At 45.7% G+C, this 23,332-nt stretch overlaps 1 protein-coding gene across 1 annotated transcript in view; it reads right to left on the bottom strand.

Annotated features, from left to right (window-relative positions):
- Positions 1-12,369: 12,369 nt before the first annotated feature.
- The window catches only part of LOC124018097 (homeodomain-interacting protein kinase 3-like), a 92,745-nt gene continuing 81,782 nt past the window's right edge, over positions 12,370-23,332 (bottom strand). Inside the window, 9 exon segments of the mRNA XM_046333367.1 lie at positions 12,370-12,660; positions 12,663-13,050; positions 13,139-13,272; positions 14,770-15,029; positions 17,927-18,073; positions 19,748-20,071; positions 20,257-20,427; positions 20,753-20,880; positions 21,336-21,515. Coding sequence (XP_046189323.1) covers positions 12,587-12,660; positions 12,663-13,050; positions 13,139-13,272; positions 14,770-15,029; positions 17,927-18,073; positions 19,748-20,071; positions 20,257-20,427; positions 20,753-20,880; positions 21,336-21,515 — 1,806 coding nt within the window. The 3' untranslated portion in view covers positions 12,370-12,586.

Here is a 23,332-nt window from a genome sequence, read left to right as displayed (position 1 = left end):
AGCTGTTTCTACCCCCAGACCATCAGGCTGCTGAATAGACACCACTAGTCAGCTGTTTCTACCCCCAGACCATCAGGCTGCTGAATAGACACCACTAGTCCGCTGTTTCTATCCCCCCAGACCATCAGGCTGCTGAATAGACACCACTAGTCAACTGTTTCTACCCCCCTGATCATCAGGCTGCTGAATAGACACCACTAGTCAGCTGTTTCTATCCCCCAGACCATCAGGCTGCTGAATAGACACCACTAGTCAGCTGTTTCTATCCCCAGACCATCAGGCTGCTGAATAGACACCACTAGTCAGCTGTTTCTATCCCCCAGACCATCAGGCTGCTGAATAGACACCACTAGTCAGCTGTTTCTATCCCCCAGACCATCAGGCTGCTGAATAGACACCACTAGTCAGCTGTTTCTATCCCCCAGACCATCAGGCTGCTGAATAGACACCACTAGTCAGCTGTTTCTATCCCCCAGACCATCAGGCTGCTGAATAGACACCACTAGTCAGCTGTTTCAATCCTCCAGACCATCAGGCTGCTGAATAGACACCACTAGTCAGCTGTTTCTATCCCCCAGACCATCAGGCTGCTGAATAGACACCACTAGTCAGCTGTTTCTATCCCCCAGACCATCAGGCTGCTGAATAGACACCACTAGTCAGCTGTTTCTATCCCCCAGACCATCAGGCTGCTGAATAGACACCACTAGTCAGCTGTTTCTACCCCCCTGACCATCAGGCTGCTGAATAGACACCACTAGTCAGCTGTTTCTACCCCCAGACCATCAGGCTGCTGAATAGACACCACTAGTCAGCTGTTTCTATCCCCCAGACCATCAGGCTGCTGAATAGACACCACTAGTCAGCTGTTTCTATCCCCCAGACCATCAGGCTGCTGAAAAGACACCACTAGTCAGCTGTTTCTACCCCCCAGACCATCAGGCTGCTGAATAGACACCACTAGTCAGCTGTTTCTATCCCCCAGACCATCAGGCTGCTGAATAGACACCACTAGTCAGATACCTGCTCCCCCTGTCCCCCTCAGCATTGGACACAAGAGTCAAAGTAAGCAGCCCACTACCCCAGGCGTAAGACTGAAGGTGAGTAGCCTGGTGAGCTGCACCGCAATCTATCATTGGAGAATTGTAACAGTCATTTTATTGATAGAGAGAGGACACAGATTGGGATGTCAATAAGCAATGACACAGCCAGTCTTTGTCCTTGCTCAGCACCATCGATTCTTCTAACCAATGAAAATGTGATGTAAAAGCAATTACATGACACAGTGTGAGGAGAGCCTCTCATAGAGTGGAGGTCTGTGAGGTTAACTTCAGTCAAAGCCATGTTGTCAGCACTCGTGGGCAAAGGGCAGGTCTGCAGTATAAGGACCTCATAGTGCTGACGTTGGGAGAAAGTGACTCTGCTCTGGAGGGAACACAGGTGGTGTAGGAATATACTGTTTATTTAGCTCTGCACAGGCTAGGGTATCACTTATCCACTGTGTGTTGGGCAGGGGAGGCTGTGTGTGTGTGTGTGTGTGTGTGTGTGTGTGTGTGTGTGTGTGTGTGTGTGTGTGTGTGTGTGTGTGTGTGTGTGTGTGTGTGTGTGTGTGTGTGTGTGTGTGTGTGTGTGTGTGTGTGTGTGTGTGTGTGTGTGTGTGTGTGTGTGTGTGTGTGTGTGTGTGTGTCTCAGCCTCCAGTATCTATGCTGCAATAGTCTGTGTGCTGGGGGCTAGGGTCAGTCTGTCCTATCTGATGTAATTCTCCTGTCTTGTACGGTGTGATCTTAGGTATGCTCCCATCTCTCACTCTCCTTCATCTCCTCTCCTCGAGGACCTGGCCTGATGACTCCTGGCTGTCCCTGTCCCTAGTCCTGCTGCTGACCCAGTTTTGGCTGTTCTACCTGCGACCACAGAACCCTGACTTGTTCACCGGACCATCTCCCCCTGCACACACTGCTCCAGTTTACTCAAGGCCCTCATACAACACTACACTACTTCATTGACTGTTTTCAGAGGGTGGGGGAGAGAGTTGGTTACTGTAAGCTGAAGATGTGGTTCCCATAGCGACACCATGCACTGTAGTGGTTCTTTTGGATTAAATAGAGGCGAGCCACAACAAGTAAGCGCTGGCCTAGATCTGTCTAAACTAGCCAACACTTCCCCTTTAACTAACAGCCATAGTATCTACTTTAGCCTGCCATACACAGTCTTGCGTGTCAGACATGGCTCCGTGAGATGAGCCGTACGCATGTCGACATGACATACAGTACAAGCTGAATCCTGGTTCAGAGAGATAAACCTAAGCAATACAACATGAGATGATGTGTGATATGGGGATTTAACACAGCCACTCTCACCAACAAACACCACAGTCATGCTTAAGTCCCCATAACACACACCCTCTTTTGATGAAAATGTTTACCCTTGAAAGCAAGAATTCTGACCCTAAATGAATGTGGGTCTATATCACTGAGGGTTCTAGTGAAGAGGTACATCTTCTTCATCTATTACCATTCATGCTCATTCTAACAGCCCATTCATGCCTAGAGGTGTTTTATGAATGGCAATGCAGAGCAAACAGAGAGGGGGAGGAAATAGGGTTCTGACTAGATGGGATACAGCTTTTGTCAGATTTGACTTTTCGTAGCAAGTTAAAATAACTTACGCAGCAGGTTAGGATAATAAATGTAGCAGGTTATGAGAATTGGGATACGTTTAGGAAAAGGGTTAGGGTTAGCTAAAATGCAAAAAAACAAACAATTTTTTTTAAACGTTAATTTGACAAAAGCTGTATCCCTTCTAGCCTTGAACAGGAAGTGGGAAAGAGATGGAATGTAACAGCAGATAATGGAAGGAGGGCCACTAGACTAGAACACTACAAACACATAACAATGGATTCTACAAAGTACAATGAAATTTCCCCCAGAGACTGATCTATGGTCAGCGATATGTATTTCCCCCAGAGACTGATCTATGGTCAGCGATATGTATTTCCCCCAGAGACTGATCTATGGTCAGCGTTATGCATTTCCCCCAGAGACTGATCTATGGTCAGCGTTAAGTATTTCCCCCAGAGACTGATCTATGGTCAGCGTTATGTATTTCCCCCAGAGACTGATCTATGGTCAGCGATATGTATTTCCCCCAGAGACTGATCTATGGTCAGCGATATGTATTTCCCCCAGAGACTGATCTATGGTCAGCGTTATGCATTTCCCCCAGTGGTTATAAAGAGGATTTGAGAAGTATAGATCTGAACCTAGATCAAATCTGGGGTAACTTCTATGCAGAGAGGTATAGTAAAGTGGTGGGCTGTGTGTTGAGTCTACTACACGCAAGCTTCCTTATGTATGAGAAGTGCAGTCATGAGAAATACATTGACTACACATCGGAGAGTTAGTGGCAATGCTTCTTCTATCTAACAAGGCTGCTTCTTTACCAGATTGAAGAGAAATAATCCCGACAAACTTTCCCCAATTCTCCTGGTCGCTGGAGACAAGGATTTATGTGCCACTACTGAAAGCTGACCCAGATGCACTGTAGGCTTGTACAAGCCCACAGCCCAGGCACATTACACACATGTCCACAGAGTGCACAAAACATCAGGAACACAATTCTAATATTAAGTTGCACCTCCCCTTTTGCTCTCAGAACAGCCTCAGTTAGTCGCGGCATGGACTCTACAAGGTGTTGAAAGCGTTCCACAGGGAAGCTGGTCCATGTTGACTCCAATGCTTTCCACAGTTCTGTCAAGTTGGCTGGATGTCCTTTGGGTAGAGGACCATTCTTGATACACACAGGAAACTGTTAAGAATGAAAAACCTTGCAGAATTGCAGTTCTTGACACAAACCAGTGTGCCTGGCAACTACTACCATACCTTGTTCAAATGCAATTAAATATTTTGTCTTGCCCAGTCACCCTCTGAATAACACACATACACAATCCATGTCTCAAGGCTTAACAATCCTTCTTTAACCTGTCTCCTCCCCTTCATCTACACTGATTGAAGTGGATTTAACAGGGGACATCAATAAGGAATCATAGACTGACCAGGTGAAAGCTATGTCCTGGAAAGAGCAGTTGTTCCTAATGTTTGTACACTCTGTGTATATTATACATGAGAAGAGATTACAGGGGAGACATGGTAATCTAAATTCTACATTCAATGTGGACGGCTCTATTAACCTCCTTATTTATATGTGACCAGGTAATCAACACCATCCACGAACAACAACCTGTAATCTCAGCATTACTCATAAGGCAATGCAATGAGACACTGCAGAGGAACAAAAGAAATGTGCGACCATAGAGTCTATCTATACGACCCCAGTGTAACGGTATAGATATCCATCATAGGAATGTGCAGGGGCAGCAGTTGAGTGAGATAGCACACTGGGTACAGACATCTTTCCATGTTTGTTCAATGGAAATGACATGGAAGCAACCTTGATTCAACCAGTGTGTAACCAGTGGAAGGTCAGCTAATGTATGGACAAATATCCTAAAAACACAACAGGTACAGTCTATATTGTATTAACTAGAGACCTATAGGCTATTAACCACAATAGCCTACATGCACTGAGAGAGAGAGAGAGCGAGTAAGTCCTTATCAGATCAAATCGGTGCATAATCACGATGAACAATAGATTAAGGTCCTCAGTATACAGAGGAAACAGCACAAACACCTCAGACAGTCTTCAGATTGAGAGGAAGAAGCAGTTGGTGAGTTACATCATAAACAAGCAGGAAACAAAGAAGCCAGCTGCATTCTCGCGCAGTGTTGCAGCCTGCCGCGAGCTCAGCACAAAGCACATTCCCTATAGGCTCTGTCCATTCTCTCTCTTCCTCTCGCCCTCATCTTTAGTAATGATGCATGCAAGTACTTAATCATACCGAAACGTGGTGCAATAGAAAATGATGAGCATTGGGACATCTCTTTCGGTGGACGGTACAGCGCACGTCACGTTTTCAAAGGACATTTGATGGTTAACTTTTTCTGGGGATGAAAGAGTGTATTCATGATCTTGTCTCATGCATGTGTAGATATGGCAATACTATTAGAACCCATATGCTCTTCCAGCACGTTATCCTGAATTCTGTAGCCTACACTTTACATAACATGTATCGAATATTGCGTCCATCCATAACAATAGCGGTCCAATCCACAACAGTGGAATATGCAATGAATCAATGACTGTGCGCTGCCTGAAATATGAATGAATAATATTGAATATTTATCGGAACAGGAGAGGGGTAAAGGTTGGAGTGCCAATAGGCCTATTGCAGCATTTAGCAGAAATGCTATGCATGATACACCCTCTGTTATAGCCTACAATAGTCTGTGATGGACAAAACAATGGTCAAATTCCTGTGCATCCTTACCCTCTGTGGCCTGCGCACACTGCAACAGAAGTAAGACCATTCCTATGTATAACAGACAGTTTGCAGACATCCCTTCTGCTCCATCTCTTCTCCTGGTTCTCCGAAACCACCCTGCTTCTCGCACGCTTATCCATCCCGGTGAGCGCCCGTCTCCAGCCGCCGCGCCGCAGGCATGCAGTTTGGTGAAATCTCTCCGCGCACTCCTCAAACTGGGAGCCATTTGCGTTTCCAGTGAATGCATAGTTGAAGTTTCGGTCGTGAACAAGACATCTGATCAATCAATCCGTGTCTGGACAGTTAACGAAGCGGTCCACGGGTCTCGCCTGCTGTCCGCGGCTCCGAGGAAGAGGCATTGAGTTTTTTTTAGGGATGAGTCTCGGGGAGCGCTGCCTTCGGTCCACCCATCACTATGCGGCGCAGCGCGGCACTATGAGATGCGCGGTAGAGTACAAACGTCTAACGTTTAGCTCAGAGCAAAAACCATTGTTCTTAAACCGATAAGGTCAGGCCAGCTTCTAGGGCCAGTTGTGACAATGTATTGTTGGGATGTGAAATCATTTTCTGCACGGTTTTAGTGACTCCTCCAAGTCAAGCGTGTGAGTGAAAGCGTGTGCATCAGTAATGAGGAGTTCCGACCTCTGGTGGTTGTGGCAGCAGGTTGCTGTTGTCAGATTGGAGGTGATGATGGACAAACTGGACGCAGAGTTCAGTTGCCGCCTTCTCTCAGCGGTCAGATTGAGTGCTGATGTATAGATGCTGTTTGATGGTCCAATGATAATGCACCAAGCCCGCTTCTGTGTTCTCTCCAGATTCTGAGTAGGAAACACAGACACCTGTCAGAGTTTAGAGAGATGGTATGGACTCACATGAGGAGAGGGGATAAGAGATACAGTACAAGTCCTGGGTCATGATGTGCTGAAATTGGTATTTCAAAATGTGGGGTGTTACTGGGAATATTCAAGTGTGAAGCTGAGAATTCCCATTCTGATTTTAAACTGAACATAGCAATAGCATTTACCTTTACTATCTTAATCCACAAGGTGGCATTCAAGGATAACGGCAATTTAAATGAAAAAAAAATAATTAAAAAAGGTGACCTCTTTATAATATAAGCCATTTAGCAGGCCGCTTTTATCTAAAGCAACTTAGTCATGCGTGCATACATTTTACGTATGGGTGGCCCAGGGTAATCGAACCCACTACCCTGGCAGTGCCAGCACCATGCTCTACCAACGGAGGCACCATGCTCTACCAACGGAGGCACCATGCTCTACCAACGGAGGCACCATGCTCTACCAACGGAGGCACCATGCTCTACCAACGGAGGCACCATGCTCTACCAACGGAGCCATACAGAGAAGACCTGGACGAATGAGGTGAGAAAGAAGAACCACCGGGAATGAAGAAAACCGTCCAGAACAGAGTCCGCTGGAGATGCACTGCTAAGGCCGTTTGTTCCACGAGGAGCTGAAAGGAGTCGAGGAAGTCAGAGGATACCTTTCATCAACCCCATTAAACACGAGTAAGACGAGAGAGAAAGAAATCACACCAAGACTAAGTGGATTTGCAGCAATAGATTATTTTTTTAATTCAAAGTGAATCTTGACAATAATACACCATAAAGTCTTATTTTGACACTCACCAAAAGAGTCACCTGGAAACCCGCTTAACGTGACTAAGTAGCAAAGGCTTGGTCACACCTAAATCACTGAGAACTAGAGGAAACACTATCAAACTGTTAAGAGACATCACATCCAGATCATTCCTTTCCCCAGTCCTCGTACTGGAAATATTGCACAGTGCAATTGCTACATGGCAAACTAGTGTGGCATAAAACCAACAAAAGCAAAACTAAAATAAAAACAAAGCCACAAAAACATCTACAAGTATTAAAAACAGTAACAGTTCAGATTATAACAAGTCTATTATTTAGATGAGATCTGAACAGATGATTCTATAAGTTGCAGCATGAATGTAACTTTGAACAGACACAGTCGACCAGAACGCCCAAAAAGGAAAATACAAGTTGAGAACTGATCAAAACCAAATAGTAAGTATTGAAGTGTAACACAGTAACACATTGAACGAACACATAGACCCTGAATCAACATCTTCACACCAGATCAGAGGATTCTTCAAAATCATAAATTAATCATACGGATCATTTTACAAACTGCTGTGTCTTCTGTTGTTACGTTTCATCTAAAGAAATGTTGTAGAGTTCTCTGAAAACGGTTCTTTCATGTGTCCAGTAGTTGTCATATGGAGTTATAACTGGAGAAATACAAACAGTCTAGGATCATACTTTGTATCCATCTTTGTTTTTAAGTGTGGGAGAGTTTGTGCAGGCGCATTGCTGGTGAATACCATTACACAGGAATAAAGTTACAGTTAACATGCTTATATCACTGGAACACATAAAGCACTCCAGGTCTGCCAAGTTCATGCCTCGTCGTAATTTCAGTTTTAACCTAAATTAAAGATGTCATAACAAAAGCATAAAACTGAAAACATGGTTGATAAAACACCTGTCCGCCAATATTTTGGTGTTGAAATGTGTAATACCTTACGCTTCTCAAGAGTAATGAATTTCAAGTGGTGCCACAATAATCTCCAGAGAGCTCCTTAACACACCGCAAACTAAATATCTATTCCAGAGCAATTCTCTAACGTCTTATATTAACAGACTCTGTTTGGTCAATCAGCCCTTTGCGAACAGCAACAGTTTGTGGTTAAAGTCTAGAAGTCCTCTGGACTCAGTTCAGAGTTCTCTTTAACTACTCAGTCCTACAATGAGTCCACCATGTGTTATCCACTGGTTCTGACAGTCATGGTGTCAAGGTGTTTGGTTTATTGACAATGAGTCCACCATGTGTTATCCACTGGTTCTGACAGTCATGGTGTCAAGGTGTTTGGTCTATTGACAATGAGTCCACCATGTGTTATCCACTGGTTCTGACAGTCATGGTGTCAAGGTGTTGTTCTATTGACAATGAGTCCACCATGTGTTATCCACTGGTTCTGACAGTCATGGTGTGAAGGTGTTTGGTTTATTGACAATGAGTCCACCATGTGTTATCCACTGGTTCTGACAGTCATGGTGTCAAGGTGTTTGGTCTATTGACAATGGTGAAAATGACAGATTTGGAGTCAGTATTTCCCCACAGATTAGTGCAGCTGACTCGGTGGTGTATATGCACAGTATCGGAGCTGGCAGGAGGAGATGTAAGAACACTTGGTGGTACAAAGACCATAACGTTAAAGTATTGCATTTGCTGTTCAACAAGAGTGACTATCAAGAGGACTGTTAAATCAACACGTCACTCAAAGAGTCTCTCGGTGTGTGTGTGTGTGTGTGTGTGTGTGTGTGTGTGTGTGTGTGTGTGTGTGTGTGTGTGTGTGTGTGTGTGTGTGTGTGTGTGTGTGTGTGTGTGTGTGTGTGTGTGTGTGTGTGTGTGTGTGTGTGTGTGTGTGTGTGTGTGTGTGTGTGTGTGTGTGTGTGTGAGAGACTTTGTTGGCCTATATCTATTAAACACATATGCCCTCTACACTACTGTCATGACAACGCTCATCAAACAAGTCTTTTTCTAACCCCTGGTATGAGAGGTTGAATGACAGTCCGGGTGTGAAACGTTCCATTTTCTGTAGGTGATTTTTGGTCAAGTGAACATTACTAACTCATTACTAACTTAATTCTGCAAGATGGATTTTTGTTAGATCCTCAACCCCTCCAACACAGAGCAGGTAGAGGAGAGGGGTACTGTTACCGTATAAGGGACTAACATCGTCCCTGTCCCTATTTCGCTGACCCTCTGATTCTCAAGGCACAAGCACAGTGCTGCTCACACTGTCTGAACATCAGTACAGAACATATATGCCCAGAGACTTCCATTGATAAACACCACTCTGTTATGAGACACTTCTAAAGGGGAGAGAGATACAATGGAGAAACCTCCTAAACAAACAGAAGGCAGATCATTCCAATATGGAACCAATGTAGAAGGGGAACAGATAGAAATGTTTGAGTAAAATCCATATTTTAAAAGGAAATAATCATTTAAAGTGATAAAATATTGAATGGGAACAAACACCTTGGGCTAAATGAGACATATTGTGTGTTTACTTCCCCGCGGAACCATGAGGAGTCAATACGACAACCCCTTACTAGCAGACTACTGACAGGTTGTTAGTGGTGTGACTTGGGGAGAACATGTTACATACTGTAAGCCTTCCATTGAGTGTCCTGCTACCTCACAGTGCTCCTGCCATACATAGCAGACGCTATTAGAACTGTATACTCAAATTACTACCATAATGAAGAAAGTTAAATCAATCTTGCAAGCTATAGCTTTACATGTTTACAAAACGGCAATATGAAAACATACAAAAATTAAATGACACTGATACATCCATTTATATGCAGTGACGAGCCCAAAATGCTTAATAAGGATAAAATACTGCAAAAACACAGACCCCCAAAACCAGAACGAATGCAACTAACGTCCATCAGCAATACAGTAGTTACAATGACGCTTCAAACATGAACGCAGAAAACCCCACAAAAATCAAAACCACTTCTATTTCAGATAATTAGGAACCTATACAAAAATAGGAACGCTAGTTTTGAACTAAGAGAAATCACCTAATTTCACAGCTGTGGATCATATAGCAGCTTATCTATGATACATTCAAGAAAAATGATACGGCTTATTAAAATCGCCGGAAAAAGCTAAACATAACCTCAGCCATGTAATTATAAATGTTTTTATATATTTTTAAATAACATTTTTTGAGATGTAACCCCAGCTCTACGACTATAGTATGCTAGATAGTCTATTGTGTAAAAACAGAATATATCTAGCTACCTTGCTCAGGAAATGAATTACAGTCTTTGGTGCTGCACAAGCAACTTCATTTGAAAAGACAAAAAAACTTAACGCACATAACTAGCAAAAACAATTGGAAAAATGCACACAGCATATATATATATATATATTCTCCCTGACGGAATGTATAAAATAAGCAGTCAACACCAATAAACCTTAAACAAATGGTATAATGTAAAGGGAAAAAGTTCACTTTGTCACATGCATAAATGAGAGAATTGCACGCGACAAACTCACACCTTATTAAGCGTCTGCACTAAGTAGACTAGCTCATGTATATGTATATATATGTGTGTCAAATACTGCATGGTCTGCTCAGGCTTAGAAGAATCCATGCCGTTAATGAATTAGCATTGTCGTCCTCAGCTAGTCAAAGCCCACCACACTGGTAACGCAGAGAGAAAAGAAAAACACACTCAAACACTTTTCTTTTTTTAAATACAAAGACAAAAAAATACAAATCAACGTCTATTTAGAGATTGTATTGCAGTTTCATCAAACAGTACAAATACTGTTAGTAGTAAGAGTTTCACTAAATAGAAATTGATTATGAAATATTAAGCAAATATTCAATGCTTGCTCTTTGTACACTAGTTCATTCAGGGGGGAGGACGATGACAGAAGAGGAGCATGTAATAACGGACCAGCGAGCATCTGCTACAGCAAAGCACGTCGTCCTTCTTTAAGGAACAAAAGAGGAACTCACTACACACCGAAATATACACCGAATCCAAACCATAAGCACCGCTATCCGCGATACCTCACGTCCATGCAGGCTGTGCAGGGATATATATCCACACACAGGATGCATGGACTGGTAGGACCTTCAAGTGCTGCAGTCCATTTCTATATTCATAGATATATATCCACACACAGGATGCATGGACTGGTAGGACCTTCAAGTGCTGCAGTCCACTACATGACTATATTCATGGATATATATCCACACACAGGATGCATGGACTGGTAGGACCTTCAAGTGCTGCAGTCCACTACATGACTATATTCATGGATATATATCCACACACAGGATGCATGGACTGGTAGGACCTTCAAGTGCTGCAGTCCATTTCTATATTCATAGATATATATCCACACACAGGATGCATGGACTGGTAGGACCTTCAAGTGCTGCAGTCCATTTCTATATTCATAGATATATATCCACACACAGGATGCATGGACTGGTAGGACCTTCAAGTGCTGCAGTCCATTTCTATATTCATAGATATATATCCACACACAGGATGCATGGACTGGTAGGACCTTCAAGTGCTGCAGTCCACTACATGACTATATTCATGGATATATATCCACACACAGGATGCATGGACTGGTAGGACCTTCAAGTGCTGCAGTCCACTACATGACTATATTCATGGATATATATCCACACACAGGATGCATGGACTGGTAGGACCTTCAAGTGCTGCAGTCCACTACATGACTATATTCATGGATATATATCCACACACAGGATGCATGGACTGGTAGGACCTTCAAGTGCTGCAGTCCAGCACATTAATATATTTATATATAAGTAGTAACATCAACCACCTCAAATATATAAGGCACTATGGCTGGGGACAAGTATACGATGCAGCGAGTCTCGTGACGCCAACAACAAGAGCGACGTCTAACGTATCAACTTCCTGTTTACATTTTGATCTGCTCATGCAAGATCACATGCAGCTTGAGGAGCCACAACCCTACTTTAAATCGGTTAAGTGACTCCACATTTTAAAACACCAAAGACACTGAGAAAAGGTACAAATACTTCAAACGCGGTACGACACACACCGTGGACAACATGTGCACCTGTCGGCCTATCGAGCTAGAGACTGGGATGGCTTTACAAATGTGGATGTGTCTTGCACACGTTCAGAAGGCAATATAGAAAAATAGCTGGGATAAGGTCTGACCTAGCAACGCCACCCGATTAGTCACCTGTTTTTTGAGGAGTATTGGTAGAAGAGCTAATGTGAAGGTATATTAAATGTGCAAAACACAGAGAGTGAGTTACTTATCCTCATTCAATCATTCCATCCATCCTTCCTTGCCCCCCTCCTCATCCTCCATTTCACCATCCTCCACCCAAACTTTGTGATTTTATTTTTTATATCTCATATTTCAATTGCACCCAATTCTACATGATTGATAAAAATAGCTTGTTTCTCTGTGGTTGTGCCATGGCTCTGGACATGAAAACCATGTTGTGGTTGTTTGTTGTGTATTCTGAGAAGGAGGCCCCTCCTGCTCGCTTGGCCCCCGGGGGGTGCGAGGTGCATCTGGAGGGTGGGCCGCTCCGGGACCCTGTCAGATGTAGGGGTACTGGTTGAGTTTGGTGGGGCTGAGGGGGAAGGTGGCGTAGGCAGGCGAGGCCATGTAGGGGTGCGGGGGAAGAGGGCCTTGAACTGGCCCTGGGGGTGGAGAGTGGGCGAGGGCAGCAGCCGGGGGTTGATGCCCACAGTGACCTGGTGGACGATACCGCCCGGGTGAGAGATGCTGTAGGCGGGCTGCAGGACGGGCCGTGAAGCCCCAGGGGAGGCCAGGATGTGGGCCACAGGGGCTGCTGTGACCAGGGGCCCAGGGGGGGGGTAGGACAGAAGAGTATGCTGGCCGTGCGGGTGGGGGTGATGGCGGGGGCCTGAAGTGTGGTTGGGGCTGCCGTGGGGTAGGGTAAAGGAGTGCCCATGCATAGTGGGGGGGATGTAAGCCTGCGGGCGCCGGTGGGCATAGTTTCCATTCCATTCCTGGTGGCAGGAGCCGTAATGCTGGAGCTGGAAATGGAGAGAAAGAGGGATGGTTAGATATCACATATTACATGTGTGTGTGTGTGCGCGCATGTGTGCGCGTGTGCATGCTGACCTGTCCAAATCCCATGGGCTGCTGTTGCTGGTGCTGGAATGCAGTGATCTTCTGTGGCCGGTTGAGGAGGGGGATGGAGTGGTGCGGTTGACGGCCCGGGATACCTCGCCCTTTGAACTGGAAAGACTCTAAGACTGGAAGGAAGAGAGAAACAGAGAGCGAGACAATGAGAGAGATGGGGGGGGATGAAAGAGAGGGATGAGTTTAAACACAGACATCATGACAGGGCAGCAGCATCAACCCACAGAGACAGACAGTAGAGTTAAACCCTGACTGTAGTATCCATCAGTCATTGATGCACTATTGTAAAGTGGTTGTTCCACTGGATGTCATAAGGTGAATGCACCAATTTGTAAGTCGCTCTGGATAAGAGCGTCTGCTAAATGACTTAAATGTAAATGTAAAAATTGTGACAGTAGAGATGTTGCATGCTCACCACTGACTTCCACTGGGTTTGACCAAACACAGCTCTTTAACAAGTGCCATCTGTTCCCCAAGCATCATGTGGGTGTTTATAAATAGACTAGAACTGATCTGGGATCTTGTGAAGGGATGGAAGCCAAATGGGTAAGTAAGCTGGTTCGTATTCATAGTGGGGGTCATACCATTGGCTATTAATACCCCCCTAGTTGCACTAGAATAGCAAGTTGTGGCCTTTTCTGTGGGCTTTAGCTGGGGAGTGTTTCTGAATGTCAGCTATGGGAGGGGCCTGGCTGGGACATGAGAGGCCATAGGAGACAGTGTGATTTTCACTGAGGATTTATAAATGACCTATAAACAGGGACCTTAAAAAAGCCCAGCCCCAGGAACAGAGGGAGAAGACCACAGCTGTTATGAAGCCTACATATGACATACATAACCCCTCGGTAACACCCCATGAACGCATTCATAAACATCTAGGTGTTCATGACAGCCAGCGAGCACAATGTGGCGCGTGTGCACGTGTCTGGTTGTCATCCATGTCTATGAAGGCCTAAGTCAGGCTGTAAAGCATTCCAGGGGATGTTAAGCCTGTCATACATAGCTTCATAAGCTCCAGATCCACACAGGTAGAATAAAGGATAGATTCAAAGAAAGGGCTGTCAACAAGAAGCCAGCTGCAACCAGATTAGACAGTCTACAGGAAACACAAGTCCACTCCAGAGGCCGAAGCCAAGAGGCCTGAGGTGAGAGGTCAGGGCTGCAGCCATAATCACCTGCGAGTACCTCTGTGCCCTATAAACGAGGAGTAATCGCACACCATGTGACCTGTGGAGCAGACATCATCAGCAGTGACGAGGTATCTGACCCGCTGTGACCCTGTTAGCCCTGTGTCCGTGTGTGTCTGATCACTGACAGTCCTGACAGATTAAAGTTACTACTGGGTTCCAGGTTCCAGTGTGTACTGTACATGTGACCTGCTGTGTTTTCTGCTGCCCTGTCTGCCCTGGGCAAGGTGTGTCTGTTGTGGTTACCTATGATGAGAGAACTGTGGCCACCTGTTCATGACTACTGAACCTGTTTGTTCAACCATAGGGCTGTGTGAACCAGGTGTGTCAAGTGCACGTCTAGGGTGAATCAGCCGGTTGTCTGTTTCCTGTGGGTGAATCAGGTGTCTAAGGTGTGTGTGTGTGTGTGTGTTAGATGCTTACTGGTGTTGCCTAGCGTCTCGTTGATGTGTGGGTGGGGGTTGTTATTCTGCACCCTCATGGGCGGCACCACCATGGTGCGCACCGCCGGCTTTCTGGGCTCCGTTACCGGGGCGACACACGCTACACGGGGCCCACGGTTCTGGTTGCCATCGGCGATGTAGCGTTGTTCGGTGAAGGGACTGTTGCTAGGGCCAGAGGAGTCGGAGGAAGGCGAGCCGTCCACAATGTCACAACCGCTCTCCTGCTCGTCATCTGACATACTGTAACAGACCAGAGCAATCACACTCAGAGATTATACATTCTATACTGTAACAGACCAGAGCAATCACACTCAGAGATTATACATTCTATACTGTAACAGACAAGAGCAATCACACATAGAGAGTATACATTCTATACAACCCAAATTGGTCTACACGGACATGTTCTGGCCTGGTTTAGGTCTTATCTGTCGGAAAGATATCAGTTTGTCTCTGTGAATGGTTTGTCCTCTGACAAATCAACTGTACATTTCGGTGTTCCTCAAGGTTCTGTTTTAGGACCACTATTGTTTTCACTATATATTTTACCTCTTGGGGATGTTATTCGAAAACATAATGTAAACTTTCACTGCTATGCGGATGACACACAGCTGTACATTTCAATGAAACATGGTGAAGCACCAAAATTGCCCTTCTAGAAGCATGTGTTTCAGACATAAGGAAGTGGATGGCTGCAAACTTTCTACTATTAAACTCGGACAAAACAGAGATGCTTGTTCTAGGTCCCAAGAAACAAAGAGATCTTCTGTTGAATCTGACAATTAATCTTAATGGTTGTACAGACAAGAGCAATCTCAAATAAAACTGTGAAGGACCAAGCGTTACTCTGGACCCTGATCTCATTTTTGAAGAACATATCAAGACCATTTCGAGGACAGCTTTTTTCCATCTACGTAACATTGCAAAAATCAGAAACTTTCTGTCCAAAAATGATGCAGAAAAATTAATCCATGCTTTTGTCACTTCTAGGTTAGACTACTGCAATGCTCTATTTTCCGGCTACCCGGATAAAGCATAAATAAACTTCAGTTAGTGCTAGGGGCTGCTAGAATCCTGACTAGAACCAAAAAATTTGATCATATTACTCCAGTGCTAGCCTCTCTACACTGGCTTCCTGTCAAAGCAAGGGCTGATTTCAAGGTTTTACTGCTAACCTACAAAGCATTACATGGGCTTGCTCCTACCTACCTCTCTGATTTGGTCCTGCATTACATACCTATACGTACGCTACGGTCACAAGACGCAGGCCTCCTAATTGTCCCTAGAATTTCTAACAAACAGCTGGAGGCAGGGCTTTCTCCTATAGAGCTCCATTTTTATGGAACGGTCTGCCTACCCATGTCAGAGACGCAAACTCGGTCTCAACCTTTAAGTCTTTACTGAAGACTCATCTCTTCAGTGGGTCATATGATTGAGTGTAGTCTGGCCCAGGAGTGGGAAGGTGAACGGAAAGGCTCTGGAGCAACGAACCGCCCTTGCTGTCTCTGCCTGGCCGGTTCCCCGTTTTCCACTGGGATTCTCTGCCTCTAACCCTGTTACGGGGCTGAGTCACTGGCATTCTCGTGCCGTCCCTGGGGGGGGACTCACCTGGGTGGGTTGATTCACTGTTGTGGTCGGCCTGAGTCCCCCCCCACCCCAATCGGAGATCTTTGTGGGCTATACTCGGCCTTGTCTCAGGATGGTAAGTTGGTGGTTGAAGATTTCCCTCTAGTGGGTGGGGGCTGTGCTTTGGCAAAGTGGGTGGGGTTATATCCTTCCTGTTTGGCCCTGTCCGGGGTGTCCTCGGATGGGGCCACAGTGTCTCCTGACCCCTCCTGTCTCAGCCTCCAGTATTTATGCTGCAGTAGTTTATGTGTCAGGGGGGCTAGGGTCAGTTTGTTTATCATTCCTGTCCTATTCGGTGTCCTGTGTAAACAGATTCTTCCTTCTCTCTTTCTTTCTCTCTCTCGGAGGACCTGAGCCCTAGAACCATGCCCCAGGACTACCTGACATGATGACTCCTTGCTGTCCCCAGTCCACCTGGCCATGCTGCTGCTCCAGTTTCAACTGGCCTGGGCCCTAGGACCATGTCCCAGGACTACCTGACATGAGGACTCCTTGCTGTCCCCAGTCCACCTGGCCATGCTCCTGCTCCAGTTTCAACTGTTCTGCCTTACTATTATTCAACCATGCTGGTCATTTATGAACATTTGAACATCTTGGCCACGTTCTGTTATAATCTCCACCTGGCACAGCCAGAAGAGGACTGGCCACCCCACATATGCTCTCTCTAATTCTCTCTTTCTTTCTCTCTCGGAGGACCTGAGCCCTAGGACCGTGCCCCAGGACTACCTGACATGATGGCTCCTTGCTGTCCCCAGTCCATCTGACTGTGCTGCTGCTCCAGTTTCAACTGTTCTGCCTTATTATTATTTGACCATGCTGGTCATTTATGAACATTTGAACATCTTGGTCATGTTCTGTTATAATCTGGCACAGCCAGAAGAGGACTGGCCACCCCACATAGCCCGGTTCCTCTCTAGGTTTCTTCCTAGGTTTTGGCCTTTCTAGGGAGTTTTTCCTAGCCACCGTGCTTTTACACCTGCATTGTTTGCTGTTTGGGGTTTTAGGCTGGGTTTCTGTACAGCACTTTGAGATATCAGCTGATGTACGAAGGGCTATATAAATAAATTTGATTTGATTTGATTTTGATATACTGTAACAGACAAGAGCAATCACACATAGAGAGTATACATTCTATACTGTAACAGACCGGAGCAATCACACTCAGAGATTATACATTCTATACTGTAACAGACAAGAGCAATCACACATAGAGAGTATACATTCTATACTGTAACAGACAAGAGCAATCACACACAGAGAGTATACATTCTATACTGTAACAGACAAGAGCAATCACACACAGAGAGTATACATTCTATACTGTAACAGACAAGAGCAATCACACACAAAGAGTATACATTCTATACTGTAACAGACAAGAGCAATCACATAGAGAGTATACATTCTATACTGTAACAGACAAGAGCAATCACACTGTATGACAGGTGTAGGTGCAACATTTAGGTTAGGTTCCAACATGTATGTGTGCGGCTGTTGTCATTGGGTCATACCTGTTGGGGCGTTTGCAGGGTGAGGTGCTGGACTGGGCTGAGGCAGAGGAGCTGGTGCTGAGGGTGCTGTCTGGACTGCTGAGGGAACATACTCTCTCCATACTCACTGTGCTCTGACACGCCTCACACTCAGCACTGCCCTTACACCTGGGGGGAGGGAAAGAGAAACAGAAAGGGGGAGAGAAAGAGAAAGGGAGGGGGAGAGAAAGAGAAACAGAAAGGGGGAGAGAAAGAGAAACAGAAAGGGGAGAGAAAGAGAAACAGAAAGGGAGGGGGAGAGAAAGAGAAACAGAAAAAGAGAAAGAGAAACAGAAAGGGGGAGAGAAAGAGAAACAGAAAGGGGGAGAGAAAGAGAAACAGAAAGGGAGAGAGAAAGAGAAACAGAAAGGGAGAGAGAAAGAGAAACAGAAAGGGAGAGAGAAAGAGAAACAGAAAGGGAGAGAGAAAGAGAAACAGAAAAGGGAGAGAAAGAGAAACAGAAAGGGAGAGAGAAAGAGAAACAGAAAGGGGGAGAGAAAGAGAAACAGAAAGGGGAGAGAAAGAGAAACAGAAACAGAAAGAGAAAGGAGGGGGAGAGAAAGAGAAACAGAAAGAGAAAGAGAAACAGAAAGGGAGAGAGAAAGAGAAACAGAAAGGGGGAGAGAAAGAGAAACAGAAAGGGAGAGAGAAAGAGAAACAGAAAGAGAAAGGGAGGGGAGAGAAAGAGAAACAGAAAGGGAGAGAGAAAGAGAAACAGAAAGGGAGAGAGAAAGAGAAACAGAAAGGGGGAGAGAAAGAGAAACAGAAAGGGGGAGAGAAAGAGAAACAGAAAGGGGGAGAGAAAGAGAAACAGAAAGGGGAGAGAAAGAGAAACAGAAAGGGAGAGAGAAAGAGAAACAGAAAGGGAGAGAGAAAGAGAAACAGAAAGGGGGGAGAGAAAGAGAAACAGAAAGGGGGAGAGAAAGAGAAACAGAAAGGGGGAGAGAAAGAGAAACAGAAAGGGGAGAGAAAGAGAAACAGAAAGGGGAGAGAAAGAGAAACAGAAAGGGGAGAGAAAGAGAAACAGAAAGGGGAGAGAAAGAGAAACAGAAAGAGAAAGAGAAAGAGAAACAGAAAGGGGGAGAGAAAGAGAAACAGAAAGGGGGAGAGAAAGAGAAACAGAAAGGGGGAGAGAAAGAGAAACAGAAAGGGGAGAGAAAGAGAAACAGAAAGGGGGAGAGAAAGAGAAACAGAAAGAGAAAGAAAAAGTGACTTCAATATTTGAAGAGACTGATTGTGGACTGTAGTGGATATTTGAAGAGACTGATTGTGGACTGTAGTGGATATTTGAAGAGACTGATTGTGGACTGTAGTGGATATTTGAAGAGACTGATTGTGGACTGTAGTGGATATTTGAAGAGACTGATTGTGGACTGTAGTGGATATTTGAAGAGACTGATTGTGGACTGTAGTGGATATTTGAAGAGACTGATTGTGGACTGTAGTGGATATTTGAAGAGACTGATTGTGGACTGTAGTGGATATTTGAAGAGACTGATTGTGGACTGTAGTGGATATTTGAAGAGACTGATTGTGGACTGTAGTGGATATGTATGCACACATGACTGTAAGTCGCTTTGGATAAAAGCGTCTGCTAAATGGCATATATTATTATTATTATATTATTATATTTGAAGAGACTGATTGTGGACTGTAGTGGATATTTGAAGAGACTGATTGTGGACTGTAGTGGATATTTGAAGAGACTGATTGTGGACTGTAGTGGATATTTGAAGAGACTGATTGTGGACTGTGGTGGATATTTGAAGAGACTGATTGTGAAGGAGCTTGATAGTTACTTACTGCCCCAGTGAGTGTCTCCGTGTTCTCTCTTCCTCCTCCTCCTCTTCCTCATCACTGCTGATACTAATGACAGTAACAGTGGGGCTGGCCAGATCAGACATCACCATGGCCTGCCGCTGCTTATAAGAGACAGACTGCTCCTCAGAGTCTGAACCTGCCTTACAGCAGCGAGGCTCCTCCACCTGCTCCGGTTCAGGTTCCAGCTGTGCAGCTCGCCCCGCCTCTGGGAATCTATCCTCTGGGACATTCCTCGTGGTGTCGGCCATCTTTGGGGACTGGCATGCTGAGTTTTGGGTGTTGGTGTTGTAGGTGAAATTGCTGCCTCTAGGGAGAAATAAATGACAGGAAGGTTTTTTTAATGATCAGATTGTGTGTGTGTGTGTGTGTGTGTGTGTGTGTGTGTGTGTGTGTGTGTGTGTGTGTGTGTGTGTGTGTGTGTGTGTGTGTGTGTGTGTGTGTGTGTGTGTGTGTGTGTGTGTGTGTGTGTGTGTGTGTGTGTGTGTGTTTACCTGTTAAAGCAGGGCTTGTTTCTCTTGTTTGCAGAGGGCTGTGGCCACACCACGTGTGCGATGCCTATGCTGATTGGCTGGTGGGCAGACATGGTCATCTGGTTGGTTAAGAACGGCTGATGGTGGTGGGGCATCATAGAGCTGTATTGGTTGCCATGGGGACGCACCTTCCTGCAAATGACAATACGGGGTAACGAGCCAAAGGTTATTATCTATATTAGAGACTTAACTGACTGATCTCACTCGCCTGCTTCAAAGGAGAGGCATGTGACTCATTCTCCATCAGTTTGCAAGACAGCCATCACACTGTGTCCTATATTCTCAGAGAAGTCCTTGTCAAGGGTAGAGCATAGCAACAAAACAGACTGACAGACAATGCAGTTTCAAAAAATTCATTTGGAGCTTCCCTATTGGCTCCCTACGGAGAAAAAAATGAATGAGTTACTGACGGTCGCTAAAGAGCACAGACAGTCAACAGCTGACAGACAGCACTCACCCCCATTCTCCCAGTCTCTGTGGGCCTGCCACAGTGTCAGACGCCATGGTGGCTGGTGGGGGCGCCATTGAAGTCACCTGCTGCCAGGCGGGCACCAGGATCTGCTGGGGGCGGTTAGACCAGGTCTGCTGCAAGGGAGAGGAACACCGTTTCCATGGTTTCTATAGCTATCTAAACTTATTCATTCCGTGGTATAAAGGGGCAGGTAGCCTAGTGGTTAGAGCGTTAGGCCAGTAACTGAAAGATTGCTGGATCGAATCCCCGAGGTGACAAGGTAAAAATCTGTAGTTCTGCCCCTGAGCAAGGCAGTTAACCCACTGTTCCCCGGGTGCCGGAGACATGGATGACGATTAAGGCAGCCCCTCACACATCTCTGATTCAGAGGGGTTGGGTTAAGTTGAATGTATTCAACTGAAATTCAACATTTCAGTTGAATACATTCAAAACATCCCCAGCACAAATGCATCCAGGCTGTGTCTTGCTGATTCTCCTTCACTGTCAGTTTCTCTGTTGGTCTGAATCACTCAATCACAGCGAGCCCGAATACTATAGACTCTCTCCCGCTCCCCCCTCTTCTCGTTACCTGTGTGATGAGCCCAGGTCTGATCTGTAGGGGCTGGATGGAGGGAGCTTGGGTGACCAGAGGCACAGCAGTCTCCATGCGTACGGAGAAGCCCTGAGGCTTGGCCGTGTTAGTGGGGATTCCTGGAGGACCGGAAAGGGAAACATGTGTTCCACAGTAAGTCCAAGTCAGTAGATTTTGCTATAGAGGTGGATGGAAAGGAGGGAGAAAGAGGGGGGCGAGAGAAGAGAGGAGGGGGAGAGAGAGAGAAGAGAGGAGGGGGAGAAGAGAGAGAGAGAGAGAGAGGGGAGAAAGAGAAGAGAGAAGGGGGAGAAAGGGAAGAGAAGGGGGAGAGAAGAGAGAGAGGAGGGGGAGAAAGAGAGAAGAGAGGAGGGGGAGAAAGAGAGAAGAGAGGAGGGGGAGAAAGAGAGAGAGAGAGGGGGGAGAAAGAGAGAAGAGAGAGGGAGAGGGAGAAAGAGAGAAAAGAGGAGGGGGAGAAAGAGAGAAGAGAGGAGGGGAGGAGAAAAGAGAGAAGAGGGGAGGGAGAAAGAGAGAAGAGGGGGAGAAAGAGAGAAGAGAGGAGGGGGAGAAAGAGAAAGAGAGAAGAGGGGGAGAAAGAGAGAAGAGGGGGGAGAAGAGAGAGAGAGGGGGGAGGAGAAAGAGAGAAGAGAGAGGGGGAGGAGAAAGAGAAGAGAGGGGGAGAAAGAGAAGAGAGGAGGAGAAAGAGAGAAGAGAGGAGGGGGAGGAGAAAGAGAGAAGAGAGGAGGGGGAGGAGAAAGAGAGAAGAGAGGAGGGGAGGAGAAAGAGAGAGAGAGGGAGGGGAGGAGAAAGAGAGAAGAGAGGAGAAAGAGAGGAGAGGAGGGGGGGAAAAGAGAGAGGGGGAGAAGGAGAGAGAAGATTAAGAGAGTCAGAGACCCCGGATCGTTGGGGGAAAGAGAGAACTGAAATGGGGAGCCAAACAGAGCCATTTCCTGAGAGGTATCCCAGGGTGCATCACTGAGGGGCAGAGCCTGAAGACAAGACACTAAAGACTAATGGGTTAGATCAACACAGAGACATGAGCCCCCGGACATCTACTACAGAAACTAATGGGTTAGATCAACACAGAGACATGAGCCCCGGACATCTACTACAGACACTAACTGGGTTAGATCAACACTAATGGGTTAGAGAAACACAGAGACATGAGCCCCCGGACATCTACTACAGAAACTAATGGGTTAGATCAACACAGAGACATGAGCCCCCGGACATCTACTACAGAAACTAATGGGTTAGATCAACACAGAGACATGAGACATCTACTACAGAAACTAATGGGTTAGATCAACACAGAGACATGAGCCCCCGGACATCTACTACAGACACTAATGGGTTAGATCAACACAGAGACATGAGCCCCGGACATCTACTACAGAAACTAATGGGTTAGAAGAGACATGAGCCCCCGGACATCTACTACAGAAACTAATGGGTTAGATCAACACAGAGACATGAGCCCCGGACATCTACTACAGAAACTAATGGGTTAGATCAACACAGAGACATGAGCCCCGGACATCTACTACAGAAACTAATGGGTTAGATCAACACAGAGACATGAGCCCCCGGACATCTACTACAGAAACTAATGGGTTAGATCAACACAGAGACATGAGCCCCCGGACATCTACTACAGACACTAATGGGTTAGATCAACACAGAGACATGAGCCCCCGGACATCTACTACAGACACTAATGGGTTAGATCAACACAGAGACATGAGCCCCCGGACATCTACTACAGACACTAATGGGTTAGATCAACACAGAGACATGAGCCCCCGGACATCTACTACAGAACTAATGGGTTAGATCAACACAGAGACATGAGCCCCGGACATCTACTACAGACACTAATGGGTTAGATCAACACAGAGACATGAGCCCCGGACATCTACTACAGAAACTAATGGGTTAGATCAACACAGAGACATGAGCCCCCGGACATCTACTACAGACACTAATGGGTTAGATCA

The sequence above is a fragment of the Oncorhynchus gorbuscha genome, unplaced genomic scaffold, assembly GCF_021184085.1.
Source record: "Oncorhynchus gorbuscha isolate QuinsamMale2020 ecotype Even-year unplaced genomic scaffold, OgorEven_v1.0 Un_scaffold_390, whole genome shotgun sequence".
Lineage (NCBI taxonomy): Eukaryota > Metazoa > Chordata > Actinopteri > Salmoniformes > Salmonidae > Oncorhynchus > Oncorhynchus gorbuscha.
Note: the sequence above shows the minus strand (reverse complement) of the source record. Positions and strands in the feature narration are given on the sequence as shown.